This window comes from Euleptes europaea, chromosome 18 (assembly GCF_029931775.1).
Source record: "Euleptes europaea isolate rEulEur1 chromosome 18, rEulEur1.hap1, whole genome shotgun sequence".
Lineage (NCBI taxonomy): Eukaryota > Metazoa > Chordata > Lepidosauria > Squamata > Sphaerodactylidae > Euleptes > Euleptes europaea.
In genome coordinates this window covers 41503821-41528760 of record NC_079329.1, presented here as the reverse complement: position 1 = coordinate 41528760, position 24940 = coordinate 41503821, and the positions used below count along the sequence as shown (strand labels likewise).

Sequence of the window (24940 nt, the reverse complement as noted above, 5' to 3'; positions counted from 1 at the left end):
GTGGACAATTTATTTTGATTTCAATAAGACTTTTGATAAGGTTACCTATAATATTCTTGTTGACAAATTGGGAAAATGTGGTTTAGATCCTATTACTGTTAGTTGGATCTGTAACTGGTTGACAGATCGCACCCAAAGAGTGCTTGTTAATGTTTCCTCATCCACTTGGAGAGGAGTGACTAGTGGAGTGCCTCAGGGATCAGTCCTGGGCCCTGTGTTGTTGAACATCTTTATAAATTATTTGGATGAAGGAGTAGAGGGGATGCTTATTAAATTTGCAGATGATACTAAATTGGGAGAAAATATGGTAGAAAACAGAACCAGGAGACAGGATGATCTTGACAGGGTGGAGAATTGGACTAAAACTAATAAAATGCACTTCAACAGAGATACATGTAAAGTTCTGCATTTAGAAGAAGAGTTGGTTTTTATATGTCGACTTTCTCGACCACTTAAGGAAGAATCAAACAGGTTTACAATCATCTTCCTTTCCCCTCCCCCACAATACACACCCTGTGATGTAGGCAGGGCTGAGAGAACTCTAAGAGAGCTGTGACTAGCCCAAGGCCACCCAGCTGGCTTCATGTGTAGGAATGATGAAACCAACTTGTTTCACCAGATTAGCCTCCGCGGCTCATGTGGAGAAGTGGGGAATCAAACCCGGTTCTCCAGATCAGAGTTCACCACTCTAAACCACCGCTCTTAACCACTCTGACTTTAGGTAGGAAAAATCAAATGCATAATTATAGGTGGGGGAGACTTGTCTTGGCAGTAATATGTGCCAAAAGGATCTAGGGGTCTTAGCAGACCATACACTGAATATAAGTCAGTGGTGTGATGTGGTTGCTAAAAAGGCAAATGCGATTTTGGGCTGTATGAACAGAAGTGTCCAGATCACGCGAAGTGATGGTATCACTTTACTCTGCTCTGGTTAGACCTCACCTGAAGTATTTTGTTCAGTTTTGAGCACCGCAATTTAAGAAAGATGTAGACAAGCTGGAACGTGTCCAGAGGAGGGCAACAAAGAGGGTGAGGGGACTGGAGACCAAGTCCTATGAGGAAAGGTTGATGGAGCTGGGTATGTTTAGCCTGAAGAGGAGAAGACTGAGAGGGGATATGATAACCATCTTCAAGTACTTGAAGGGCTGTCATAGAGAGGATAGTTTTCTGTTGCCCCAGAAGGTTGGACCAGAACCAAAGGGTTGAAATTAAATCAGAAGAGTTTCCATCTAGACATTAGGAAGAATTTTCTGACAGAGCAGTTCCTCAGTCAAACAGGCTTCCTCAGGCGGTGGTGGTCTCTCCTTCTTTGGAGGTTTTTAAGCAGAGGCTAGATGGCCATCTGACAGCAATGCTGATTCTGTGAATTTAGGCAGATCATGAGAGGGAGGGCAGGAAGGGCTGCATCTGTGTTTGGCTCTTGTGGCCCTCTTTTACATGCCCAGAAAAATGCTGATTGCCACTTTGGGGTCAGGAAGCAATTTTCCTCCAGGTCAGATTGGCCAAGAATCCTGGAGATTTTGGGGTGTGGGGTTGGCAATCTTCTGGACATGGAGTAGGGGTCACTGGGGGTGTGGAGGGGGGAGGTAGTTGCAAATTTCCTGCATTGTGCAGGGGGTTGGACTAGATGACCCTGGTGGTCCCTTCCAACTCTATGATTCTATGATTCCTTTTCTGATCATATATGTTGACTTTTCACAAAACCATACCCCAATTGTAGATGCATTTTTGGAACACAAAACTACTAATCTTTTCAAGAACGCTCAAATGCATTTGAATATGCTGTCTTGGCCCTTACACCAACACAAACACCCAGCTTTTCCAGATATCTGCAGAATCATAGCATCTCTTCATCAGTAACATCCACCTATGCTAATCCAAGGTGGACTTTGTTACTCTTAACATTCTCTGTCAATAAGAGAACTATGAGTAAAGGGTATTTTGGTTGTTTTGTACTGAATGCACAGACAGATTTGCAGAGTGATTCTGATTCTCTTCAGTGGTTCCCAAACCTTTCGGTCCACCGCCCCCTTGGTTCCACAAACTCAACCGCAGCACCCCCTACTCTATCCAACAACACAGTGGAAGGGGCCCACCTCTAGTTCACCCCTGCTACCCCCTTGCCTCTTAGTGTCTCCCTAGGTAATCCCACCGCCCCTAGTACTAATAAATTCTCCGAGGGGGTCATAATATACCCGTAAAGTGAACCTACACCAGTGTAACAAGATGTTTGCAATTCCGTTAAGCCAGCTGCTGCTGATAAAACCCTTGTGCTGATGGAAACCAGCCGCTCCACAGGGGAGGGGGCCCAGAGGCCAGAGTGTTGCAAGGGAGAAGCAGAGCTAAGCTGAGATCCTGCCCAGAGAGGCGTGTTCATGTCATGTCCCATGCTCCCCATAAAAAACAACTCCTGGCATCCTTATGCATCCCTTAAAACAACAGATAAAGAGTAAGAAGTCTGTAGCAATAAAATAAATTGAAGTGGCAACAAGATCATAAAAAGCAACAAAGAAAACTAAGTAGATAATAACACATAAAAGCAGCAATAACCCAAATTTTAAAAACAGAAATAAAAGAGCAGAAAACTAGCAAGGATGAAATAGGGCAATACTGTAGTTTAAAACTAGCAAAGAGGGGATTGCAAGAACAAGGCAGGCGGAATCCTGTAATGGAAGAGCTGGGGGAATAAAAATGTCTTCGGGGACACAGAAAACATGTTTGACTCTGGTGGGTAAATGTTTGTGAGGGGAGATGGAAGGTGTTCCGGAGGGCCCGTGTGACAACAGGAACACACCATATCTGCCCCCCCCCCACTTCTGAAAGTACGGGAGGGGGCACATGGAGCAGGGCCTCAGAAGATGATCTTAACTGCTTAAGTCTGGGACCAGGGCTCTGAAGGCCCGCTTACAACTTTATGCCCAGCATTTTGAATTGTGTCTGGAAGTGTAATGGCAGCCAGGGGAGCACTTGGGAAAGTGTCGGGCGACGAGGCCAGCCGCTCCTCTCCACTGTGACTGTTGTGATTTTAGAAAGCTTTTGCCTAGCCCTAAGGGCAGCTGACATATGGAGCTTTCAAACAGGGATTGGCCAGTGGGACACGCCCAGTTTTGTGAAGATTTTAAAGTGAAACAAAGGGGGGGGTGTGGAATCTCCTTTTCTCCAAATTAAAGCGGAAACAGCAGGGTGGCTGTGCCTACAGCTCAGCTTGGGCGGTGAGGTGGGGGTGGGGAGCGCCACTTTTCTCCTTGTAGGCCCCTCAGGTCTGTCCTGAGCCTTCAGACCCCCTTCTCTCAGGCTGGTAACTCTATTTAAGCTCCTCAGAGATGCAGGGGCATCCTCTGTCCCACCCCACCTTTGTTTACTGGCTACATGGACGTCTGTATGGCATCTCATAACCATTCTGTCCATCTGGGATGTGTAAGAGAGTGGTCCAGTTTATGATAGCAACAACCCTGGAACCCACCAGGTTTTCCCTGAAAAGTTCTAGACCCACAAAGGGTGACCGGGACATAAGACCCGTGTTGGGTGGCTACTATCATGATTCTTTTTCATGGGTTTCTGTTTCTGAAGGACTTGGCTGGGTATGTTGGGTTTTAGCAAAGCCCCATTGGGTACAAATAGGTCTACCAAACGTCATTTCAGCTGGGGCTCTTCCAGCAATGGCATGGGGTGTTTGTGTCCGATGCCCAGCAAGAAAACAGGAGAGTTTTGTCTGTAAGGTTTGTCCTGCAACCTTCTGTAGCGTGGTTTTCACAGTCTGCACTGCCCTTTCTACCAATCCATTTGTGGATGGATGTTACTTTACTGAAGTGATATGTTTGATCCCATTGATGGCCAGGAACCTTTTGAATTCCTCACTAGTGAGTAAACAGGCATTGTCTGTTATGAGAGTATGCAGAGGTCCATAGAGACTGAATAGCTTATGGAGCTACTGAGTGGTGACAGATAAAATAGCCACTTTGACTGGGAAATCATCTAGCCATATGGAGTGTGAATCTACCACAACCAATAGCATGGACCCCCATAAATGGGTTGACATAATTGACATGAAGTCGCACCCAAGGATGACCGGGCCATTCCAGTGGATATGAGGGAGCATCAGGTGGAACAGCTCTGAGTTGTTGAGATGTGCAGCAGGATTCTGAGCTGCTGCCTTCATCCTGGTCATGCTCAGGTGTGTCTCATGGAGCTGCTCAAGACACATGGCCTGGCCTTGGGTAATATCACTACTTACATCCTCCACAGAAAAACTCCTTCCTCCACACTCAGCTCTACTCTTCTAATATAATATGGATTCAGTTCCTCTGAACAGCATTTAATATCAGATGTACTCTACTCATGATAAAACTGGTTCTCTAGCAATCTATATCCTGATTTGCTGTGCTGTAACAGGGACCAGTTCAAAGTGGTGCAATAAAAGGACCACTTCTCGTGGCATAGGCAGGGTGCGGGTAAAGGTAGGCATCTCAGTCCTGCATCTGTAATAGCCTGACCTGGTTCATTCAACATGGAATACTGATGATCTGCCAGGAGGAAACCCCTTCACTGGACGCTAGCAGAGGCCCATGCAGGGGCACATTCTTATCATAGAATCACAGGGTTTGAAGGGGCCAGACAGGCCATCTAGTCCAACCTCCTGCTTAATGCAGGATCATCCTAGAGCATCCCTGACAAGTGTTTGTCCAGCCTCTGCCAGTGAGGGGGAGCTCACCACCTCCCTAAGTAGCTGATTCTACTCTCGAACAACTCTTACTGTAAAAATATTTTTCCTAATATCCAGCCAGTACCTTTCCACCCGCAATTTAAACCCATTATTGTGAGTCATATCCTCTGCTGCCAACAGGAACAGCCCCCTGCCCTCCTCTAAGTGACAGCCCTTCAAATACTTAGAGAGAGCAATCGAGTTCCCCCTCAACCTCCTCTTCTCCAGACAAAACATTCCCAAGTCCCTCAGCCTTTCCTCTCAGGGCTGGGTCTCCAGGCCCCTGATCATCCTTGTTGCTCTTCTCTGCACCCACTCCATTCTGTACACAACCTTTTTGAAGTGGGGCCTCTAGAACTGCACACAATACTCCAGGTGTGGCCTGACCAATGCAGTGTACAGTGGAACTATGACATCTTGTGATTTGGATGTTATGCCTCTGTTGATGCACCCCAAGATCAAATTAGCTTTTTTTGTCGCTGCATCACACTGGCTACTCATATTTAACTTCCAGTCCACCTGTACCCCAAGATCTTGTTCACACACACTGCTGCCCAGAAGTGTATCCCCCATCCAGTATGCACGTCCCTCATTTCTGTTACCCAGAACTCGGCACTTATCCTTGTTGAATTGCATCCTGTTCAAGTCTGCCCAGGGTTTATGGTCTGTTAGGATGATGAATGGGCTGCCATAAATATATTGGTGGTTTTTTTTTTAACCCAAACATAATTTATAGCCCTTCCTTGCCTAAGTGGGAGTACCGTCTTTCTTCAGGAGACAGTGAACGAGATGCAAAACAAATAGGTCTCTCTGTATAGTCTGGCATGGTATACAATAATACCATAATACCATAAGGTGAGGCATCACAGGTGAGGATGAGAGGTTTCGAAGCATCATAATGGACCAATAATTTTGCAGATTTCAAAAGGGATTTAAACTGTTGGACTGCACATTGCTGGGCAGGGCCCCCTATCCATTTTACACCTTTCTTGAAGAATCTGTGCTGTGGTCCTAAGACTGTTGCAAGATTGGGTTAACATCACCCATAATAGTTTTGAAGACCTAAGCAGGTTTTCAGTTCCTTCTCATCACATCTCCTGTTCACTATGACGGCATCCATGGATGGCCTTTGCATGGTGAACAGTGGATATTCTCCAACTGGCTTGTGGCAGAGGGTTCTTCCAAGTGGTGAGCTTTGTAATAGGCTTTGTTTTTGGTGACTGAGACCCTCTCTTCACTTTACTATGGCAAACTTTCTCCAAATGATGTTTCCTTTTCCAGTAGTGGCATTGAGCATAAATATACCTAAAAATCTGTGAGTAATGGTGGTCTCCACAGTCGGGACAAGGCACGGGTATTGTAGTGGCTGACTGTGTGGTCTCATCATAGATTTGTACAAGGGCAGTTGATATCATAAGGTTGGAAGGGACCACCAGGGTCCAACCCCCTGCACAATGCAGGAAATTCACAACTACCTCCCCCCAACACCACCAGTGACCCCTACTACATGTCTAGAAGATTGCCAAGATGCCCTCCCTCTCATCATCTGCTTAAGGTTATAGAATCAGCATTACTGACAGATGGCTATCCAACCTCTTCTTAAAAACCTCCAGAGAAGGAGCGCTCACCACCTCCCGAGGAAGCCTGTTCCACTGAGGAACCGCTCTAATTGTTAGAAAATTCTTCCTAATGTCTAGACGGAAACTCTTTTGATTTAATTTCAACCCGTTGGTTCTGGTCCGACCTTCTGGGGCAACAGAAAACAACTCGGCACCATCCTCTCTATGACAGCCCTCCAAGAACTTGAAGATGGTTATCATATCCCCTCTCAGTCTTCTCCTCTTCAGGCTAAACATATCCAGCTCCTTCAGCCTTTCCTCATAGGACTTTCCTCATAGCTACAAATCCCTTCCCTCATCATGTGTTCTGTTTATGCCATGTTGAGCACCGCTTTCCTTGCAAGAAAAGACTGAGGAAAAGTAGGAATTGAGGAGTTCTGCCCTCTCTTCATGTCCTGTTATTTCACTTTCCGGTCCCAGCAATGGGCTTATCTTGTCCTTGTTCTTATTTTTACTCTGTACATAGGAAAAGAACCCCTTTTTATTGTGTTTAGCATCTCTCGCTGGCCTAAGCTCATACTGAGCTTTAGCTTTCCTAACACTCTCCCTACAAGCACTAGTTATTTGTTTATAGACATCTTTGGTTTATAAGGCCCTCCTTCCACTTCCTAAATGAGTCTTTTTTATTTCACAAATAGTTAAAAAGCTGTTTATGGAGCCACCCTGGCCTCTTTAGGCTCCTCCCATGTTTCCTTCTCATAGGAATGGTTTGGGATTGCGCCTTCAGTATTTCATTTTTAAGAAACTCCCACCCTTTTTGAACTCTCTTCTCCTTAAATATTTCTGACCATGGGATTCTGCCCAGCATAAGTTTCAGTAACCAAAGGTACTAAAAGAACTTGCAGATGTAATCTCTAAACCTCTGTCCATTATTTTTGAGAATTCTTGGAGAATAGGTGAAGTGCTAGAAGATTGGAGGCGGGCAAATGTTGTTCCCATCTTCAAGAAGGGAAAGAAGGAGGATCTGGGTAACTACTGACCCATCAGCTTGATGTCTATATATGGAAAAGTTTTAGAAAAAATCATCAAACAGTCAGTCCTGGAGTATTTGGAAAGGATGGCTGTGATTTTGAAGAACCAGCATGGGTTTCTCAAGAACAAGTTATGCCAGACTAACCTTATCTCCTTTTTTGAGAAAGTTACTACCTTGCTGGATCAGGAAAATTCTGTGGACATAGTTTACCTTGATTTCACTAAGGCATTTGATAAGGGTCCACATAAATTTTCCCAAAACTTGGGATGAGAGGGAAGATGAGATCTGAGAGATATATGTGATCTGAGAGATAAAATTTCCAGATGAAGTAAGATTATCTGTTTTGTATAATGTTAAAATATTATAAATGAGAAAAAATAAATAAGAGGCAGTTCGTGATTATATAGTAGACATAAACCAATAATATATTTGAATTGTAATAGTTTATTAAGAAATTAACAGGTAGTGATTTGGGTTTATTAATAACATTAAAGAGGATAGTTATGAAGCTAAAGATGGTAATAATCAAATGTTTGGATTTAAACATATGCAATCAATTTTATAGATTGTAGTAATCTTGGTGTAAATAATTTTATTTGACTGTTTTTCTTTATTCTGTATTCTTTTTGTATTACTGTTTTTATATTTGCTGTGCTTTTTTCTGTATCTTTTTTGTATTTTTGTATTGATTATTAAAGTATAAAATTTATTTATTTTTAAACAGATAAGGTTCCACATAATATTCTTGTTGATACGTTGGTAAAACGTGGCTTGGATCCTATTACTGGCTTCCCCTACTGAAGTTTCCAAGCACCCCTGTGGCTGGACAGAGTCCCCTGCTCCATCTCTCCAGAGGAGTTCTTTCCCAGCTGGCAGGCAGATTCAACGTCACCTGCGGAGGTCTGCTTCAGAACACGTTGCATTTGATGGATCTGTGTGCAAGTTTAAAGTTTAACTGACCTTTGAAAGACCGGGGGAAACTCCAGGGGGAAGCAGAGCACACCCTAAAAATTGTGCCCATGTGTGCCCAGCAAGGATGCCACAATTGTGGCCCATAAGGCTCTTCCCAAATGATCTTGGCTGCACCTGAGCACACCCATTTTGCTGCCCCTTCCCCTTTCTCCTAGGCAGTTGCTGTACAGAATCCCTCTGCCTGCTTGCAAGCATTATTGTAAAGAAGCCAGATGGGTTCAGTTCCATGAATCTTGGCAAAGGCACCAGCAGAGGATTAGGTTGCTTACCAATATTTTAGTGAATTAGGGCTTAAAGCAGGGTGGACGGGCATGAGAGTGGACAGCTGTGTGTGTAGGGGCAGGCAGGAGGGGGGTGTTGATTTTTAAGTTGGTAGCACAATTCTGTTACAGGGAAATAGAATTCAAAGTCCTGAATTGTAACCACAGGCTGACTGGTGAGAGTCACCTGTGACACGGTCTTGAAGGGATATCTGGGTAGCCATGGGAAAACAGGCTCTGGAGTACAAGGGGGCCAGGAAGAGAGTCGCTGGCCAGGGGGGGCCAGGGGCTACATCGGCCTCATCTGGCCCTCTAAGATGAGCCCGCAGAGCCCCACTCAGAATGGCCCATCTAGCTTAGGCAATGGCTTTATTTTCTTGAGTTTTTATTTGTGTTGATGACCTGCCTTGTCATGACAGATAACAATAAAATATAGAAGAAGAGTAGGTTTTCTCTACCTTTAGTGAGTCTCAAAGTGGCCTGCAATAATCTCCCCCCCACACATACACACAACAGGCACCTTGTGAGGTCGGTGGGGCTGAAGAGTTCAGAGAGAACTGTGACTGGCCCAAGGTCACACAGCAGGCTTCATGTGGAGGAACCTGCTTCTCCAGATTAGAGTCTGCCACACTTAACCGCTATACTATGCTGGCTCTCAAATCAAAATAGATCAAAATAAATTCCTTCTTACTCCTAGCCCCCAAATATCTATCGAAATGGGAAGATGTTAACACTCCCCTCCAAAAATAATGTTCAAGTTCAGATGATATAGGCATGTTAGGAGAAAGAAGCAACGGAAAAGGCGAGGCAACCATTTGCATGGAGGCTTTGAAAAGAAGCATGGAAAAGACAAATCCCCTGACGCAGCCTGGGTGGACCTGAGAGCTACAGAATAGTCTTCAGCAACCACCGACCCTGGGGTCATCATGCTGACCGAATCGGAGGCCCTACCTTAAGCCAGAGAGTTCGGTCTTCCACACTACTATGATCTGACACACCCAGTCTAAAATGCTCTGGTCTCTGTAACAATCGTTGTCCTGAAGAAAGTGGCAGCCCGATCCATTGACATGAAAGAACGGGTCACTGTGCTGTCCCTCTCTGGGGAGGGCCTTGCTCTTATGGGCCCAGTGGGTCCTACTGAGCCTTGACAGGTACTCAGTTAATCAGCACTAAAAACGTGCAGACTGCATTTGCAAGGGTGCCCCTGGCATGTCTGAGATGCTGCTGAAGGTCCTGAGGAAGGCAGGGCAGGGGCCAGAAGGGAGCCCCTGCCCCGCAGCACCACATGGGGGAAGGAAGGGGGGGTCAGGGGAGGTCAGGTCAGGACTGCCAAGCTGCATTCTGATGTCAGAACTGGGTTTGGAAAAATGGGAGTATTTTGCTGATTCCTCGTGAATAGCTCAGTCCAGAGGCAATGGTGGGGGGGGGTGTTACTCATCATTACCCACGAGGCAGTGCTGAAACTGGGATCAGTGCTACGTCAGTCTTTAATAAGATAAATGCCTTTAAAATCGAAAATTTTAATTCTTACAACCAACAAAGGCTTTTGCAAAGCTTGTTGGCAAATACTGTAGAGTGTAATCTTGTCCACGCTTAACCAAAAATAAAACTCAAAAGGTATCACTGCATTATCAAAATAACAGATTTGCAGGCATACTGTGCTTGAAAATTCTGTTCATTTGTAAGGGAAAAGGCAAGGTGCATATGTTTTAATAAGTTAAAATAAATTTTAAAAACCAATCAACGGAGCCCTCTGCTCCAGAGGCCAGGTCTGCAGGACTAGAAGCAGGGGAGACCCTCCCCTCCTCCATCCTCTGATTGACTGATTTGCCCTGATGCCCAGCTGCCCTCGTGGCTGACTGGACATCCTTTGCTTATCAATCTTCTCCTCTTCTTGTCATTACTAAGCTATGCCACCACTCTCTTCAACCCACAGGGAAGAAGTCAAGGCAAGATATGAACTGAGGTGGTTTGCCATTGCCTGCCTCTTTGTAGAAACCCTGGTGGTCTCCTAGCCAAGGTCAACCCTGCTGAGCTTCCAACATGAGATCGGCTAGCCTGGGGAAGTCTGCAACACAGCAAAAAGGAGAAACATCCCCTCGGAGCCATGAAGGCAGCCGAGCACTGTGATGTTGGTGTCATACCAAGCCAGTAAAACCCCCCACAGGCAAGTAGGGGAACAGAGAGCACAACTTTGTTTCTAGAAGACTACCAGCCGCCCCGGCCATTGCTATTGATAGCCCAAGGCTCGGGATGCATTTGCTCTGCAGGATCGGAGCACTGCGGAGTAGCCCAAACAGTAACTGCAGACAGGTTTCCAGTACAACTCCCTACAGGGGATGGGTAACTATTGCCTCAGTGACTATACTCTCTCTTCCAACAGGTGATTGGCCCAAGAAGGAGGGGTGTGTGGACAGAGGAATGCTTTGGAGTGTGTGACATGCAGGTTTTATTCTGCCTCCTCATCCTATTTTTGGTGGCCAAAGAAAGTCAAATCTCCTTGCTTTGCTTCTCACAAGGGGCAATGTTTGTCGAAAGGGCATGCATTTTTAGGAGGGTCTGCAGAGCTCCCTGGAAAATGGCAGTTAACCAGTTCTTTCTGGGCATGGCACAGAGCTCTGGATGCTGTGATTCTGCTGTTCCTTCCCTTGGCATGTTCTGTGGGCAGCTGTGGCTGAGGGGACATCATGCAGGTGGGCTAGTGCTGATGTGCATTGGTAGACGGCTTCCACATGTGGTTAACATGGGAGTGTCATGGCAGTTGTTCTATGATTGGCAGGCAGCATCACTATACAACTGCTATATGCTCACCTCCTTGGACTAGGTCTTTGGGTGGCATGCCGTGCCTCTGTTGATAGATCATAGGATACTGACCTATATACAGACTAAGAATAAGAACAAGGACAAGATAAGCCCATTGCGGGGACTGGAAAGTGAAATTGTAACAGGAGATGAAGAGAGGGCAGAACTCAATTCCTACTTTTCCTCGTTCTTTTCTTGCAAGGGTGCTCAACATGGCATAAACAGAACACATGGTGAGGGAATGGATTTTCAGCCTAGGATTGGCATTGGGGTAGTGCACAAACACCTAGTTTCTTTTAATTAAACGAAGTCCTTGGGGCCAGATGAATTGCATCCAAAGGTACTCAAAGAACTTGCAGATGTGATTTCTGAGCCTCTGCTCATTATTTTTGAGAGGTCTGGGAGAACAGGTGAGGTGCCAGAAGATTGGAGGTGGGCAAATGTTGCCCCCATCTTCAAGAAGAGGAAAAAGGAGGAAGCAGGTAACTACCGACCCATCAGCTTGACTTCTATACCAGGAATTTTTCCCCGAACAAATCATCAAACCGTCAGTCCTTGAGCATTTAGAAAGGATGGATCTAAGAGTCAGCAGCACGGGCTTCTTAAGAACAAGTCATGTCCTTTTTTGAGAAAGTGACCTTTCTGGATCAGGGAAATGCTGTAGACATAGTTTATCTTGATTTCAGTAAGGCTTTTGATAAGGTTCCACATAGTTTTCTTGTTGACAAATTGGGAAAATGTGGTTTAGATCCTATTTCTGTTAAATGGATCTGTAACTGGTTGACAGATCGTACCCAAACAGTGCCCGTTAATGGTTCCTCATCCACTTGGAGAGAAGTGACTAGTGGAGTTCCTCAGGGATCTGTCCTGGGCCCTGTGTTGTTCAACATCTTTATAAATGATTTGGATGAAGGAGTAGAGGGGATGTTTATTAAATTTGCAGATGATACTAAATTGGGAGGGGTAGCAAATACTGTAGAAGACAGAGCCAGGATACAGGATGATCTTGACAGGCTGGAGAATTGGACTATAACTAATAAAATGCACTTCAACAAAGATAAATGTAAAGTTCTGCATTTAGGTAGGAAACATCAAATGCATAATTAGAGAGTGGGAGAGACTTGTCCAAAAACTCCCCCCGCGGGGCATTTGACCTCACCAAAAAAGAGTTTACCCGAATTATTTCACCAAACATTAAGTAGCGCACCGATTCATTTAGCTTCAGCCATGCCTGGAAACATCCACTTGGATAATTCAGTGGAGGAAGATCTACTGCAGTCCTTTAAAGACCTCCCTGTGGAGGAACAAACAGCTATTACAAACAGACTGGCCTTGCTGAGAAACAAACTGATCCTGACTAAAGATACGTGCCTCATTCCAGTGCCTCAACAGAAGAAGGTCTCTTCTCCACCTACAGTACTCCCTCCAAACAGAATTTTTAAAAGCTCCCTTGCTGAGTCCCCAACTGACACTAATCTGAACGTTTTAGTCAACCAAGAACCTTTGAAACCTCAGCAACAGAAAAACTTTCCCATAGATATGAGGATTTACCCCTCAGGGAAGAGTCCGAGACACAAGAACAAAAATGGATGTGTTTTTGATGATACGTCCAGCCAACTAGACCTTATAACTTTGGATTGACTGCACAGGACTCCACCAGCCAAGTCTCCCCCAGGCCAGCAAATTTCACTTCTATCTTGGAACATTGCAGGGTGGGCTGTTAAATCATTAGACAGGGGTTTCCTAGAGTATTTAACCCATTTTGATATAATTTTATTGCAGGAAACATGGATGTTAGAAGAATTTGTCATACCAAACTATACCGCAGCTCTTGCCCCAGCGTTGCCCAGTATAAAGGGTGGAGACCCTCTGGTGGGCTGGGTATTTTTGTTTCCACAGCGCTAAATGTCATGGTGGAGGAAATCCAACTTGTGAACAACTGGGGTCTGGCAGTTCTTCTTAGGTTTTTAGATTGTTCCGTTGTATGTCTCAATTTATACCTACCTCCTTATCACTCTCAGGTGCAAATTGACGCCTCCTGGCAAAAAACGGAAGCAAGTATTGCCTACTGTATGCATAATTATCCCAAAGCTATGTTGTCTGAGCAGTAGTGTGTGTGAAAAGGATCTTGGGGTCTTAGTAGACCAAACACTGTATCCCCCTCCCCACACAATTTCCTCTTTCCCTCCTGCTAGCAGCCCCCATATCCTATACCCTTTCCCTGCTATTTCATCCTTTTTTATTTACTTATGATATTTTATAAGTCAGCTTACAATTAAAAACCACAATGTAAAAAACAAGCCTTTATAAACAAGCCATTGGACATAAACAGCATAAAAACAGCATAAAAATATGAAACAGAAGCAGACCATTGAAAAGCTGATAAGATAAAACCCCTAATTAAGTGCCTGGGTAACAAGATGTGTTTTAGCCGGGTGCCTAAAAGAATATAAAGCAGATGTCAGGCGAGCTCAATGGGGAGGGCGTTCCAGAAGTGAGGTGCCACCACAGAAAATGCCCTGTCTCTTGTCACCACATACCTCATGCAATCCTGAAGGGGGGGGGGTGAAGTGCCATAGGAGCTGGCCTAACCCACTGTGATAATGTGACAACCACACCAGCATGGGGGCATTTATGCCAGCGCCGCAGAGCGCTGCAGGCACTACTGCGAGAGCAGCAAAACCCTAAAAGCGAGTGCCCTTCACCAGTGTTTGGGAGGGGGGCGTTCCCAGGGGCGGAGCTGACATTAGTCAGCTTCCAAACCCCTTTTGGCCTGGGAACACCCCTCTATGCTGCAGTGTTGTTACGTTGGCAAAATAGCTGGCCTAGCCCCTTGTAACCCCATGAGGAGTTTCACTTTTTTTAAAAAATTGCATTTTTAGCCTTTAGTTTTTGGCTGGGAAACCTCTGTGGAGGCGGCTTAGCTGCCTATCTGCCCCCCCTTTAGGAATGGACTGTTAAACATAAGAAACATAGAAGCATAGAGTTGGAAGGGGCCATAGTGGCCATCTAGGCCAACCCCCTGCTTAATCAGCCTAGAGTAACCCTAACAAGTGCTTGTCCAGCCTCTGCTTAAAGAGAGAGGGAGATCACCCCCTTCCTAGGCACCACATTCCACTATTGAACAGCCCTTACTGTAAAAAAAACTTTTTCCTAATATCCAGCCAGTACCTCTCCGCCTGCAATTGAAACCCATAATTGTGAGTCCTATCCTCTGCTGCCAACAACATCCTCTAATTGAATATTATGTCCCAAATTTCTTGCCCATGACACCATAAATTCTTTGACAATCCCATTTTCTGTGTCTAATTTCAAACATACCTCATACATCCTTCTGATTAGATCATAGAATCATAGAGTTGGAAGGGACCACCAGAGTCATCTAATCCAACCTCCTGCACAATGCAGGAAACTCACAACTATCTCCCCCACACACCCCAAGTAACCCCTACTCCATGCCCAAAAGATGGCCAAGATGCTGTCAGTCTCAGGCGTCTGCCCCTAGTATCCCTTAAGCAAACTCATCCAGACAGGTAGATCTGAAGCAGTAATACTTTATTAGGAACTAAAAGGCAAATAAAAGAACTGACTGCACGCAGGCAGGCAAGGTTAGCAATAGAGACCCCTTACAAGTTACTTGCTTAAAAACACTAGGACAGAAGAATAAGATAAACATTGCTAGGCAACAGCAAGATAAGCGGTTCCCATGAGTGAAGACAAAACACGCTGCAGCTGTGAGAATCAGCACAAACGAAAGTATACACAGGAGCTTCAAAACCCTGAGAACCAAGGACTTGACTTGTGGCCAGAACTTAGCCTGAACTCATGTCAAGAGCCTGACTGGATCTTGCATTCAGTGAAGAATCTGACACAGATGCCCTCCCTCCCATGAACTGCCCAAGGTCATAGGATCAGCATTGCTGACAGATGGCATTCTAGCCTCTGCTTAAAAACCTCCAGGGAAGGAGCACTTACCACCTCCCGAGGAAGCCTGTTCCACTGTGGAACCGCTCTAACTGTTAGAAAATTCTTCCTAATGATTTAATTTCAACCCGTTGGTTCTGGTCCGACCTTCTGGGGCAACAGAAAACAACTCAGCACCATCCTCTATATGACAGCTCTTCAAGTACTTGAAGATGGTTATCATATCCCCTCTCAGTCTTCTCCTCTTCAGGCTAAACATACCCAGCTCCTTCAACCTTTCCAGACGCCCCCCCCCCCCAAATCTTTGTTTCCCTCCTCTGGACATGTTCCAGCTTGTCTACATCTTTCTTAAATTGCAGTGCTCAAAACTGAACACAATACTCTAGGTGACATCTAACCAGAGCAGAGTAAAGCGATACCATCACTTCGCTTGATCTGAACACTATACTTCTGTTGATAGCCCAAGATCACATTTGCCTTTTTAGCTACTGCATTAAACTGCTGACTCATGTTCAGTGTTTGGTCTACTAAGACCCCAAGATCCTTTTCGCACACACTAATGCTATGATAAGTCTCCCCCATCCTATAATTATGCATTTGATTTTTCCTACCTAAATGCAGAACTTTACATTTATCTTTGTTGAAGTGCACGTTATTAATTTTAGCCCAATTCCCCTGCCTGTCAAGATCATCCTATATCCTGGCCCTGTTTTCTACCGTATTTGCTACCCCTCCCAATTTAGTATCATCTGCAAATTTAATAAGCATCCCCTCTATTCCTTCATCCAAATCATTTATAAAGATGTTGAACGACACAGGGCCCAGGACAGATCCCTGAGGCACTCCACTAGTCACTTCTCTCCAAGTGGATGAGGAATCATTAACAAGCAGTCTTTGGGTGCAATCTGTCAACCAGTTACAGATCCAACTAACAGAAACAGGATCTAAACCACATTTTCCCAATTTGTCAACAAGAATATTATGGGGAACCTTATCAAAAGCCTTACTGAAATCAAGATAAACTTTGTCTACAGCATTCTCCTGATCCAGCAAGGTAGTAGCTTTTTTCACAAAAAAGGAGATAAGAGTAGTCTGACATGACTTGTTCTTGAGTAACTCTTAGTGATCAGATCCATCTTTTCTAAATGCTCAAGGACTGACTGTTTGATGATTTGCTCAAAAACCTTTCCTGGTATGGATGTCAACCTTTTCCCCCTTATTGAAGAATGGGACAACATTTGCCCGGCTCCAATCTTCTTGCATGTCACCTGTTCAGGCTAAACCATACCCAGCTCCTTCAGCCTTTCCTCACAGGACTTTTTTCATAGCTGCAAATCTGTGTTCTGTTCATGCCATGTTGAGCACCGCTTCCCTCGCAAGAAAAGACTGAGGGAAAGTAGGAATTGAGGAGTTCTTCCCTCTCTTCAGCTCCTGTTACAATGTCACTTTCCGGACCCCGCAATGGGCTTATCTTGTTCTTATTCTTACTCTGTACATAGGAAAAGAACCCTTTTGTTGTGTTTAGCATCTCTCGCTGGCCTAAGCTCATACTGAGCTTTAGCTTTCCTAACACTCTCCCTACAAGCACTAGTTATTTGTTTATCGTCATCTTTGGTTATAAGGCCCTCCTTCCACTTCCTAAATGAGTCTTTTTTATTTCTCAACTGTTTAAAAAGCTGTTTATGGAGCCACCCTGGCCTCTTTAGGCTCCTCTCATTTTCCCTTCTCATTGGAATGGTTTGCGATTGCGCCTTTATTATTTAATTTCTAAGAAGCTCCCACCATTCTTGAACTCCCTTCTCCTTAAGTATTTCTGACCATGGGATTCTACCCAGCATAAGTTTAAGTTTGTTAAAATTAGCTCTCCTAAAGTCCAACCTATATGTTTGACAGCGTATAGTTTTTCCTTTCCCCAAGATTGTAAATTCCAAGATGACATGGTCACTACTATCCAGGGTGCCTACTACTTTAACCCCATCAACCAGTTCTTCCCTGTTGGTGAGAATCAAATCTAAGATACCAGGCCCCCTTGTTTCCCTGTCCACTTTCTGTAATAGGAAGTTGTCAGCAAGACAAGTCAGGAATTTATTGGATCTTGCATTTTCAGCAGAGTTGGACTTTCAACAGATATCCAGGTAACTAAAATCTCCCATGACCACCATGTCCCGTCTCTTTGAGAACTTTATAATTTGGAGTGTCTCATCCAAGTCCTCTGCCTGGTTTGCTGGTCGATAGCAGACCCCCACCATAATATCACTATTATTTCTTATTCCTTTTATTTTTACCCATAGACTCTCGACTGAACTACCATGCTCAGATTCATATACTTATTCACAAGTGTACACATATTAGACATATAATGCTACTCCTCTCCCCTGCCTTATCTGTTATCCCTTTTAAACAAGTTGTACTCCTTAATCTTAGTATTCCAATCGTGAATGATATCCCACCAAGTTTCAGTAATGCCTATTACGTTCAAAATCCCCTTTCCCTATTAGTGCTTCAAGCTCCTCCTGCTTGTTTCCCATACTCTGTGCATTAGTGTACAGACATTGGAATCCATGGTTTATGTGCCCCAAGGTTTTTGTTTCTCAACTTACCCGCGAGTTTGTTTCCTCGCATATATGGCACTCCCCACAAATCTTTCTTGTTCTCATCTCCAGTTACTGTCATCATGCTAGACTTTAAGTTCTTGTCTCATTCCCCCATAGGATTTAATTTAAAGCCCTCCTTATCAGATTGGCAAGGCTCTCACCAAACTCATTTTTTCCTACCCTCGTGAGGTGCAAACCATCTCCTGATAGCTTCATCTCAAAATCATAAGCCATGGTCCAGAAATCCAAACCTTTCTTGATGACACCATCTACGCAGTCAGTCATTAATTTGTAGTGTTCTTTCCCTTACTAAGCCACGACCCTCGACAGGAAGAACTGACAAAAAAAACAACTTGCGCCTCCAGGTACTTCACCTTCTTACCCAGAGCCACATAGTCTCTTTTGATACGTTCTGGGCTGTGTTGGGCAATATCATTTGTCCCCACTTGAATGAGCAAGAAGGGGTAATAATCTGTGGGCTTGATGAGTCTTCCTATCCTTTCTGTCACATCATGGACATGTGCACCTGGTAGACAGCAGACCTCTTGAGATGACAAGTCCGGTCGGCACACTTTAGACTCTACTCCTCTCAGTAGGGAATCCAAAATTACCAGAACACACCTCTTTCTAAATTGGGGAGCAGAAAACCAAGTCCTCTCATGCACAGGAGCCAGAGAAATTCCTTTCAAGTTTGGGGGGTATCCCTTGTACTGGTGGTCCAGATTCAGTATCTATGGGGAGATCCGATTGCTGAGCAACAGAGGATCAGAATGACTCCTGGTTTTCCAGCTCCTGTGGGTCACATTCTTCCATGCACCCTCCTCCTGTGTTGCTTGCACCTCCATTTGTTGAGATTCCTTACTCTCCTCCTCCTGTTGCCCCCTAAAGAGTGCTTCATGTGGAGTGTGGACAAGCATGCCTCAAGTCCCTGTGTCTTCTCCAGCAGGGCTACCAACTTATACTTGCTGCAAGTGTAATTATTGTTACCCTCAGGTGAAAATGCAAACATGCCACAGACCTTGCATGTTATTGCCCCAGCTGCCTCACTAGCCACGCTGCTGTGATCCATTGCTGAAGTTGTTCAGTGACTTTCCTGCAATTCCCTGATAGCTCCCTGACAAACTGCCTCTCAAGACTCTCTTGTCTCTAAGCTCCTTCTCTGTCTCTCAGCCCAGCTGCTTCAGCCCAGCCTCTGGCAAGAGGAGCCTTCTTAAATACTCTCAGCCCCACCCCTCAACAGCCAACAGCAGAGCAATTAACTTCAGTCACACCAGCTGTCTCTAAGTTCCTCCTCTGTCTCTCAGCCCAGCTGCTCCAGGTCCCTGATCATCCTCGTCCCTCTCCTCTGCACTCACTTGATTCTGTCCGCATCCTTTTTGAAGTGAGGCCTCCAGAGCTGCACACAATCTCCAGGTGCGGCCTGACCAATGCAGTATATAGCAGAACTATGACATCTTACAATTTGGATGTTATGCCTCTGTTGATGCACCCCTAGATCTCATTAGCCTTTTTTGCCGCTGCATCACACTGGCTTCTCATATTTAACTTATGGTCCACACCAAACAAGCACTTTGAATTGTGGCTGGGAACAGACGGGGAACCACTGCAGATCCTTCAGCACAGGAGTGATACAATCTGTGTAACCAACCTCTGTCAACAGCCTGGCCACTGCATTTTGGACCAATTGGAGTTTCCAAACCATTTCCAAGGGCATCCCCATGTAGAGCTTATTACAGTAATCTAACTTGGATGTGATCAGAGCATGACTCACTGTGGCTTTGTCTCCTTCCCACCAGCCTACCTAACTTTTAGCTGCCCCATCTAGAGCTATGTTTATTATTTATTTCATTTACCCCCTGCCTTCTCTGCAATGGGGATCTAAAGCAGCTGACTTCAGTATCCTCTCCTCCATTTCATCCTTACAGTACACCTGTAAGGTAGGTGAGGCTGAGAGAGAGACTGGCCCAGCATCACCCAGTGAGCTTCCAAGGAGGAGCAGGGATTCCAACCTGATCTTCCATGTCGTAGTCTGAAACTCTAACCACTAAACCACTCTGGCTTTTGTATGATTGCTGCTGATGAACAGTAGCAAGCAGCCAGTCCTGGATGAGTCATGAAAGTCATGTGGTATCAAGTTGCCCTGTGGCTGCTGCCAGGCCTGGTCCCAATAAGTCCTCCTTTGAAGGCCAAAACAGCTCTAGAGAGGGCCCTGCCCTCCCCACCCCGGCACCATTTTAGTGACAGAAAATAAGACTTTAAGGCTGGCAATACTGTTGTGGTTGCCTAGCAATGGACTGCCAAAAAAAAAAGTGGGTTATAGATCAAAATCAAGCCTGAACTGACCCTAGAAGCTAAAATGACTTAACTGAGGCTGTCGTATTTTGGTCACATCATGAGCTGACAAGAGTCACAGGAAAAGACAGTCACGCAAGGAAAAGTTGAGGGCAGCAGGAAAAGAGGAAGACCCAACAAGAGATGGACTGACTCAATAAAGGAAGCCACAGCCCTCAGTTTGCAAGATCTGAGCAAGGCTGTCAAAGATAGGACATTTTGGAGGACTTTGATTCATAGGGTCGCCATGAGTCAGAAGCGACTTGACAGCACTTAACACACACACACACACACTCACACAGAGCAATCCCCATAACAGCCACCGAAAGGGCATTAATTTCTCAAACCTCAGGTGCTGCTTCCATTGGGTTTTTTTTTGGGGGGGGGGGTAGTGTTGTTTTAAATTGTCAGTTTTTCTGCAAACCTGCGGCTTTTCTTAGATTTGTAGAAAAATTCATCTTATCTGTTCATGGCCCAATGTCCAGATTTAAGTATCCACATATGGGGCCACATTGAGAATTAAATATAGCGATGATGCCTTTATTTTATAGGCAGTTAAACTTTTCGCTTGCAGAGCAGGCACAGGGAAGCATGAGCAGGTGCAATTGGGTTAACATGGAGCGGTGGACTCTGATCTGGAGAACCGGGTTTGATTCCCCACTCCTCCACATGAGCGGAGGAGGCGAAGCTGGTGAACTGGATTTGTTTCCCCACTCCTCCACATAAAGCCAGCTGGGTGACCTTGGGCAAATCACTCTCTCTCAGTCCCACCCACCTCACAGGGTGTCTGTTGTGGGGAGGGGAAAGGAAGGTGATTGTAAGCCAGTTTGATTCTGCCTTAAGTGGTAGAGAAAGTCGGCATATAAAAACCAACTCTTCTTCCCTTTCCCAGGACCCTCCAGTGAGGGATGGAGGGCTGTCTTTGATAGTTGTTTCAATTGGTTTAATTTCAAATGCAAAACAAATTTCTAGGTTTAAGCCCACTATCTGTCTACCTGTATCAACAGTGAATCATTGAGTGCACTTTTGATATAGATTTTTTTTACTTTAAATGGTGAATCTGCTTGTCTAAGTTTACATGTCTTAACTCCTCCCATCACATGCCTTACCCCCCCCCTTTTACACATTCATATTCCCTGCCTTGGGATATTAGTAATTTGATTAACAAATTACCTATAAATCTGAAAGATGTATTATCATGGTTTTATCTTGAGATATTTTAAATATGGAAAACCTTGTTTTATTTTGGTGGAAGCACTGTGTTGTTGCTAGAGTTTATTTGCTGATACAACAAAGACTGTGTGTGTGCGATGTCCCATCTGCTGTGCATGGGGTGGGGGAGGAAGACGCTACTAAAATGATGCAATGGGCAATAGATCCCAGCTGTGGGAGAGCAGAGGGGGGCTCTGAGTCAAGCACAGGGGGCACAAAAAGCTCCCCTGTCACCCTGGCCAAGAGGGCAAGGCCGACTGTGGAGAGGGGAAGGGCAAGGGCGGCATCTTGCTGGTTCTTGGCACGGCGGAGTTTGGCGACGGGAGTCCCGCCGTCTGGGATTTCAGCTGGGTACCAAGCAGGATACCAGAGGTGGTGGGGGTTTAATTCTGTATCAGGAGGGACCTCACATGCTGACTTTGGGCATCTTCAAACCACCTTGCCGCCGCGGAGAGTTCCAGCTGCGCAGAGCAGCCCCCCAGGCCGGCGAGCGACGGGGGCTGTTTCCCGCGGCTGGCCCTGGGAAGAGGGGAAGGCCGCTGGTTGCGTAATGCCGTGGTTGGCAGGCTTCTCCCGGGCCTCCTGGTCTCGGCCAGCCCTCGTCAAGCACTTCGTCCCACAGGTACAGAAAACCAGTCTGCCCGTTTCGCTGGACGGGCAAAGACAAGCGAGCGGGCAGTGGGATGCCCCCCTTACTGAGCACTGGGGAGGAGGGGTCGCCCCCCGCCTCCGGGGCCGCTCCCTTGCCCAAAGCGGGGGGGGGGGGTCTCCGTGTCCGGAGCTGGCCGGCCCAGCAACTCCGAGGCCTGGCCCCAGCCACATCGGCCACCCTGCGGGGTTGCTGTTCCCTTTGGGTAACTCGGGGCCTTCCTTCTCCCACCCCTCCCCGGCGGCTCCTCTTGGGGGCTGCCTGCCGGCCAACAGCACCCCTGCGGGGGGGGGGGATCTGCCGGGCTGCGGGTCCGCGAGCGTCGGCGGCGCCCCTTGCCCAGGACGGCTCCTTCCTTCGCCGACGGCAGGAGGCGGGGCGGCCCCTGCGCCTCTCTCCCCGGCTGCCCGGCCCAGCCAGCCAGCCACAGCAGCGGCGCGGGGGGGGGGGGTAAAAAGGAGGCCTGGGGGTTGTTTTCAATGGACTCTTTACTCCGGGGATGATCTGCGCGCCGCCCCCCCCCCCGCCCCAAGAAAACAGGCTGGCAGTCGGACGTGCGCTTCCGTCCACTCTCTTTTTCGAGTCCCCTTCCCTCTGCTAACTCTCGGGGGGACCCACCTCGAGGGTGCCGGGGTCCCCGGCGCGGCCCCGAGGGGGCTTGGGGGTCCCGCTCCAACCTCCCGCCCGACGAGCGTGCCGGCGCTGGAGACGGCGCCCCGCCGCCCCGCCGCCCCGCCGCCCCGCCGCCCCGCCGCCCCGCCGCCCCGCCGCCCCGCCGCCCCGCCGCCGGCCCGCGGCCGCTACTCACTCTGCCCCTCGAACTTGCGGATGATGGTGTCCAGGTAGGTGTTCTGGGGGGCCACGTGGCCTCTGCGCACCGGCATGGCGAGCCCCCCGCGCCAAGCTCACCGCCCGGCGCCCCGGCCCGCCTCGCCCCGCTCTCCCCGGGGGGGCCCGCCAGGCCCGGCGGCGGCGGCGGTGGCGGCAGGAAGGGCCGGCGCCGCCCCGCTCCTCGGGCCTCCCGCCCGGCACAGGAGGGCAGGAGCTGTCCGCCCGCCCGGGTGCTGAAGCGCCTGACCCCCCCCCCCGCCCGCCCAGGGCGGCTAATCCGCGGCAGGGGGCGGGGGGGGAGGAGCGCAGCGGCCGCGGGAGGAGGCGGGCGAGGGCCAGGAGACACGCACGCGCCCCCCCCCCCACCCGCGGAGAGCGGCGCCCCCGCCTCGGCCCCGACGGCTCTCCTTTTCTGCCCCCGCCGGCAGGGCAGCCGCTCCCGGGCTCCAGGCGTCTGCCGTCTTCCGCCATCACAAGGCTTGGTTCCCGCCTGGGGCGTTTGGGGCGGGGGGCGGGCGATTTCAATGGGGTTCTCATGTCTGTTTTAATTTGTTAGCTAGATAAAGAAAAAGGGAACTCCCCCCCCCAAAAAAAAGAGCAGCGGCACAAAAAGGGGGGGAGCTACCCACGAGTGGAGTGAAAACTGGGGGGAGGAACATTAACAATCTGAGACCTGCCGATACTACAATACTGGCAGAAAATAGGGAAGACTTGAACGGACTCCTGCTGAAAGTTAAAGGAGAAAGTGCCAAAGCAGGACTGCAGCTGAACATCGAGACCAAGAAATAAGAGCACGAGAAGAGCCCTGCTGGGCCAGACCAGTGAGGGTCCTCCCTCTCCTCCAGCATCCTTGTCTCACACAGCGGCCCAACCGGTTCCTGCTCTGGAGGTCCAACGGCAGGGCAGAGAATCATATGGGCGGAAACGCATGGTCGCTTTATCCTCCTTTAGTCGCTGTTTTAGCTAGGATCGAACGCACATTAGGCTACACGCATGCATTCAATCCAGGCTGAATCCTGGCTGAAACAGGGATTAAAGCAGGATAAAGCAACCATGCGTTTTCGCCCATAGAATCAGGGTTTCTGCATTGTTTTGATGAATACTGGAATACTAGAAAGTAAAGTCAAACACTGGCGGCAAAGCCACGTTAATAACCACGTTAGTCCAAAATGAACACCAAAAGTTCGGTAATGCCTTTTGGGAGGAGGACCAACCAAAAGGATACCAAACAGCAGGCCCGTCTGTCCCGTTAAACCTCTGGCTGGGGGAGTGGGGCCAGCGACACCTGCTGGGCAGAGAGAATATTGACAGAGCCCGATTTCAGAGACAGCATCAATGGAAGCACCGCGTGGGTAGATACGGATGCCCTCCATGGGGCAAGAGGCTGGTTCTGCCATGTGTCTGTGTTTTCACCCTTCCTCCTCCTGCTGCTGACCACCAGCTTTCCCTCCTACTTGCTTCCTCGTCTTCCTCATTTTCAGAGCAAGTACAAATGTTGCTGGCAACAATTCTGTGAGGGCCATGTGTTCTGACTTCTCATCCCAACCCCTTTGAACTCGTAAAAAGCAGTTCACACCTCCCCGTGCCCTCCTGGGTCTCACGTCCCATCTATCTGGCCCAGGTGCCAGCTCTCCCTCCCCTGCTGTGCTTCCTGCCTACACTCCCTCAGGCCGAGTCCGGCCTTGAAGTGCTGATAGCCCTCACTGTCTCCTTGGAACTGTTTGATGTTTTGTATTGCACCAATCTATCTTACTGTTTCTCACAATAGGAGTGTGAACCTCTTGCCCTGTAGTAGATATATACGTAACCCCGATAAGCTGCTTCACTTGTAACTTTGAATCCGTGTCTGCTCATATCTTCTGAAGCCTTCGATAAATCCTTTGTTTCTGCACCAAGTCTGAGCAAGTGATTTGGCGAAGTAGCACAGGGGATTGGGACTCTCACATTAAGTTACAAGTCTCTGCCTTTTCGCTCTGCATCTGTACCGGACGGGACAGCTATGCCAGGCGAGGAGGACCCCGCTACCCCCCCGGGTTCGCCGGACAAACCCGACGCACCGGAGCTACCGGAC

At 47.4% G+C, this 24940-nt stretch overlaps 1 protein-coding gene across 1 annotated transcript in view; it reads right to left on the bottom strand.

Moving 5' to 3' along the window:
* KCNH6 (potassium voltage-gated channel subfamily H member 6) overlaps window positions 1-22922 on the bottom strand; it is a 145169-nt gene extending 122247 nt beyond the window's left edge. Inside the window, exon 1 of the mRNA XM_056863319.1 lies at window positions 22847-22922. Coding sequence (XP_056719297.1) covers window positions 22847-22922 — 76 coding nt within the window. The remainder of the gene's footprint in view (window positions 1-22846) is intronic.
* Window positions 22923-24940: the final 2018 nt, after the last annotated feature.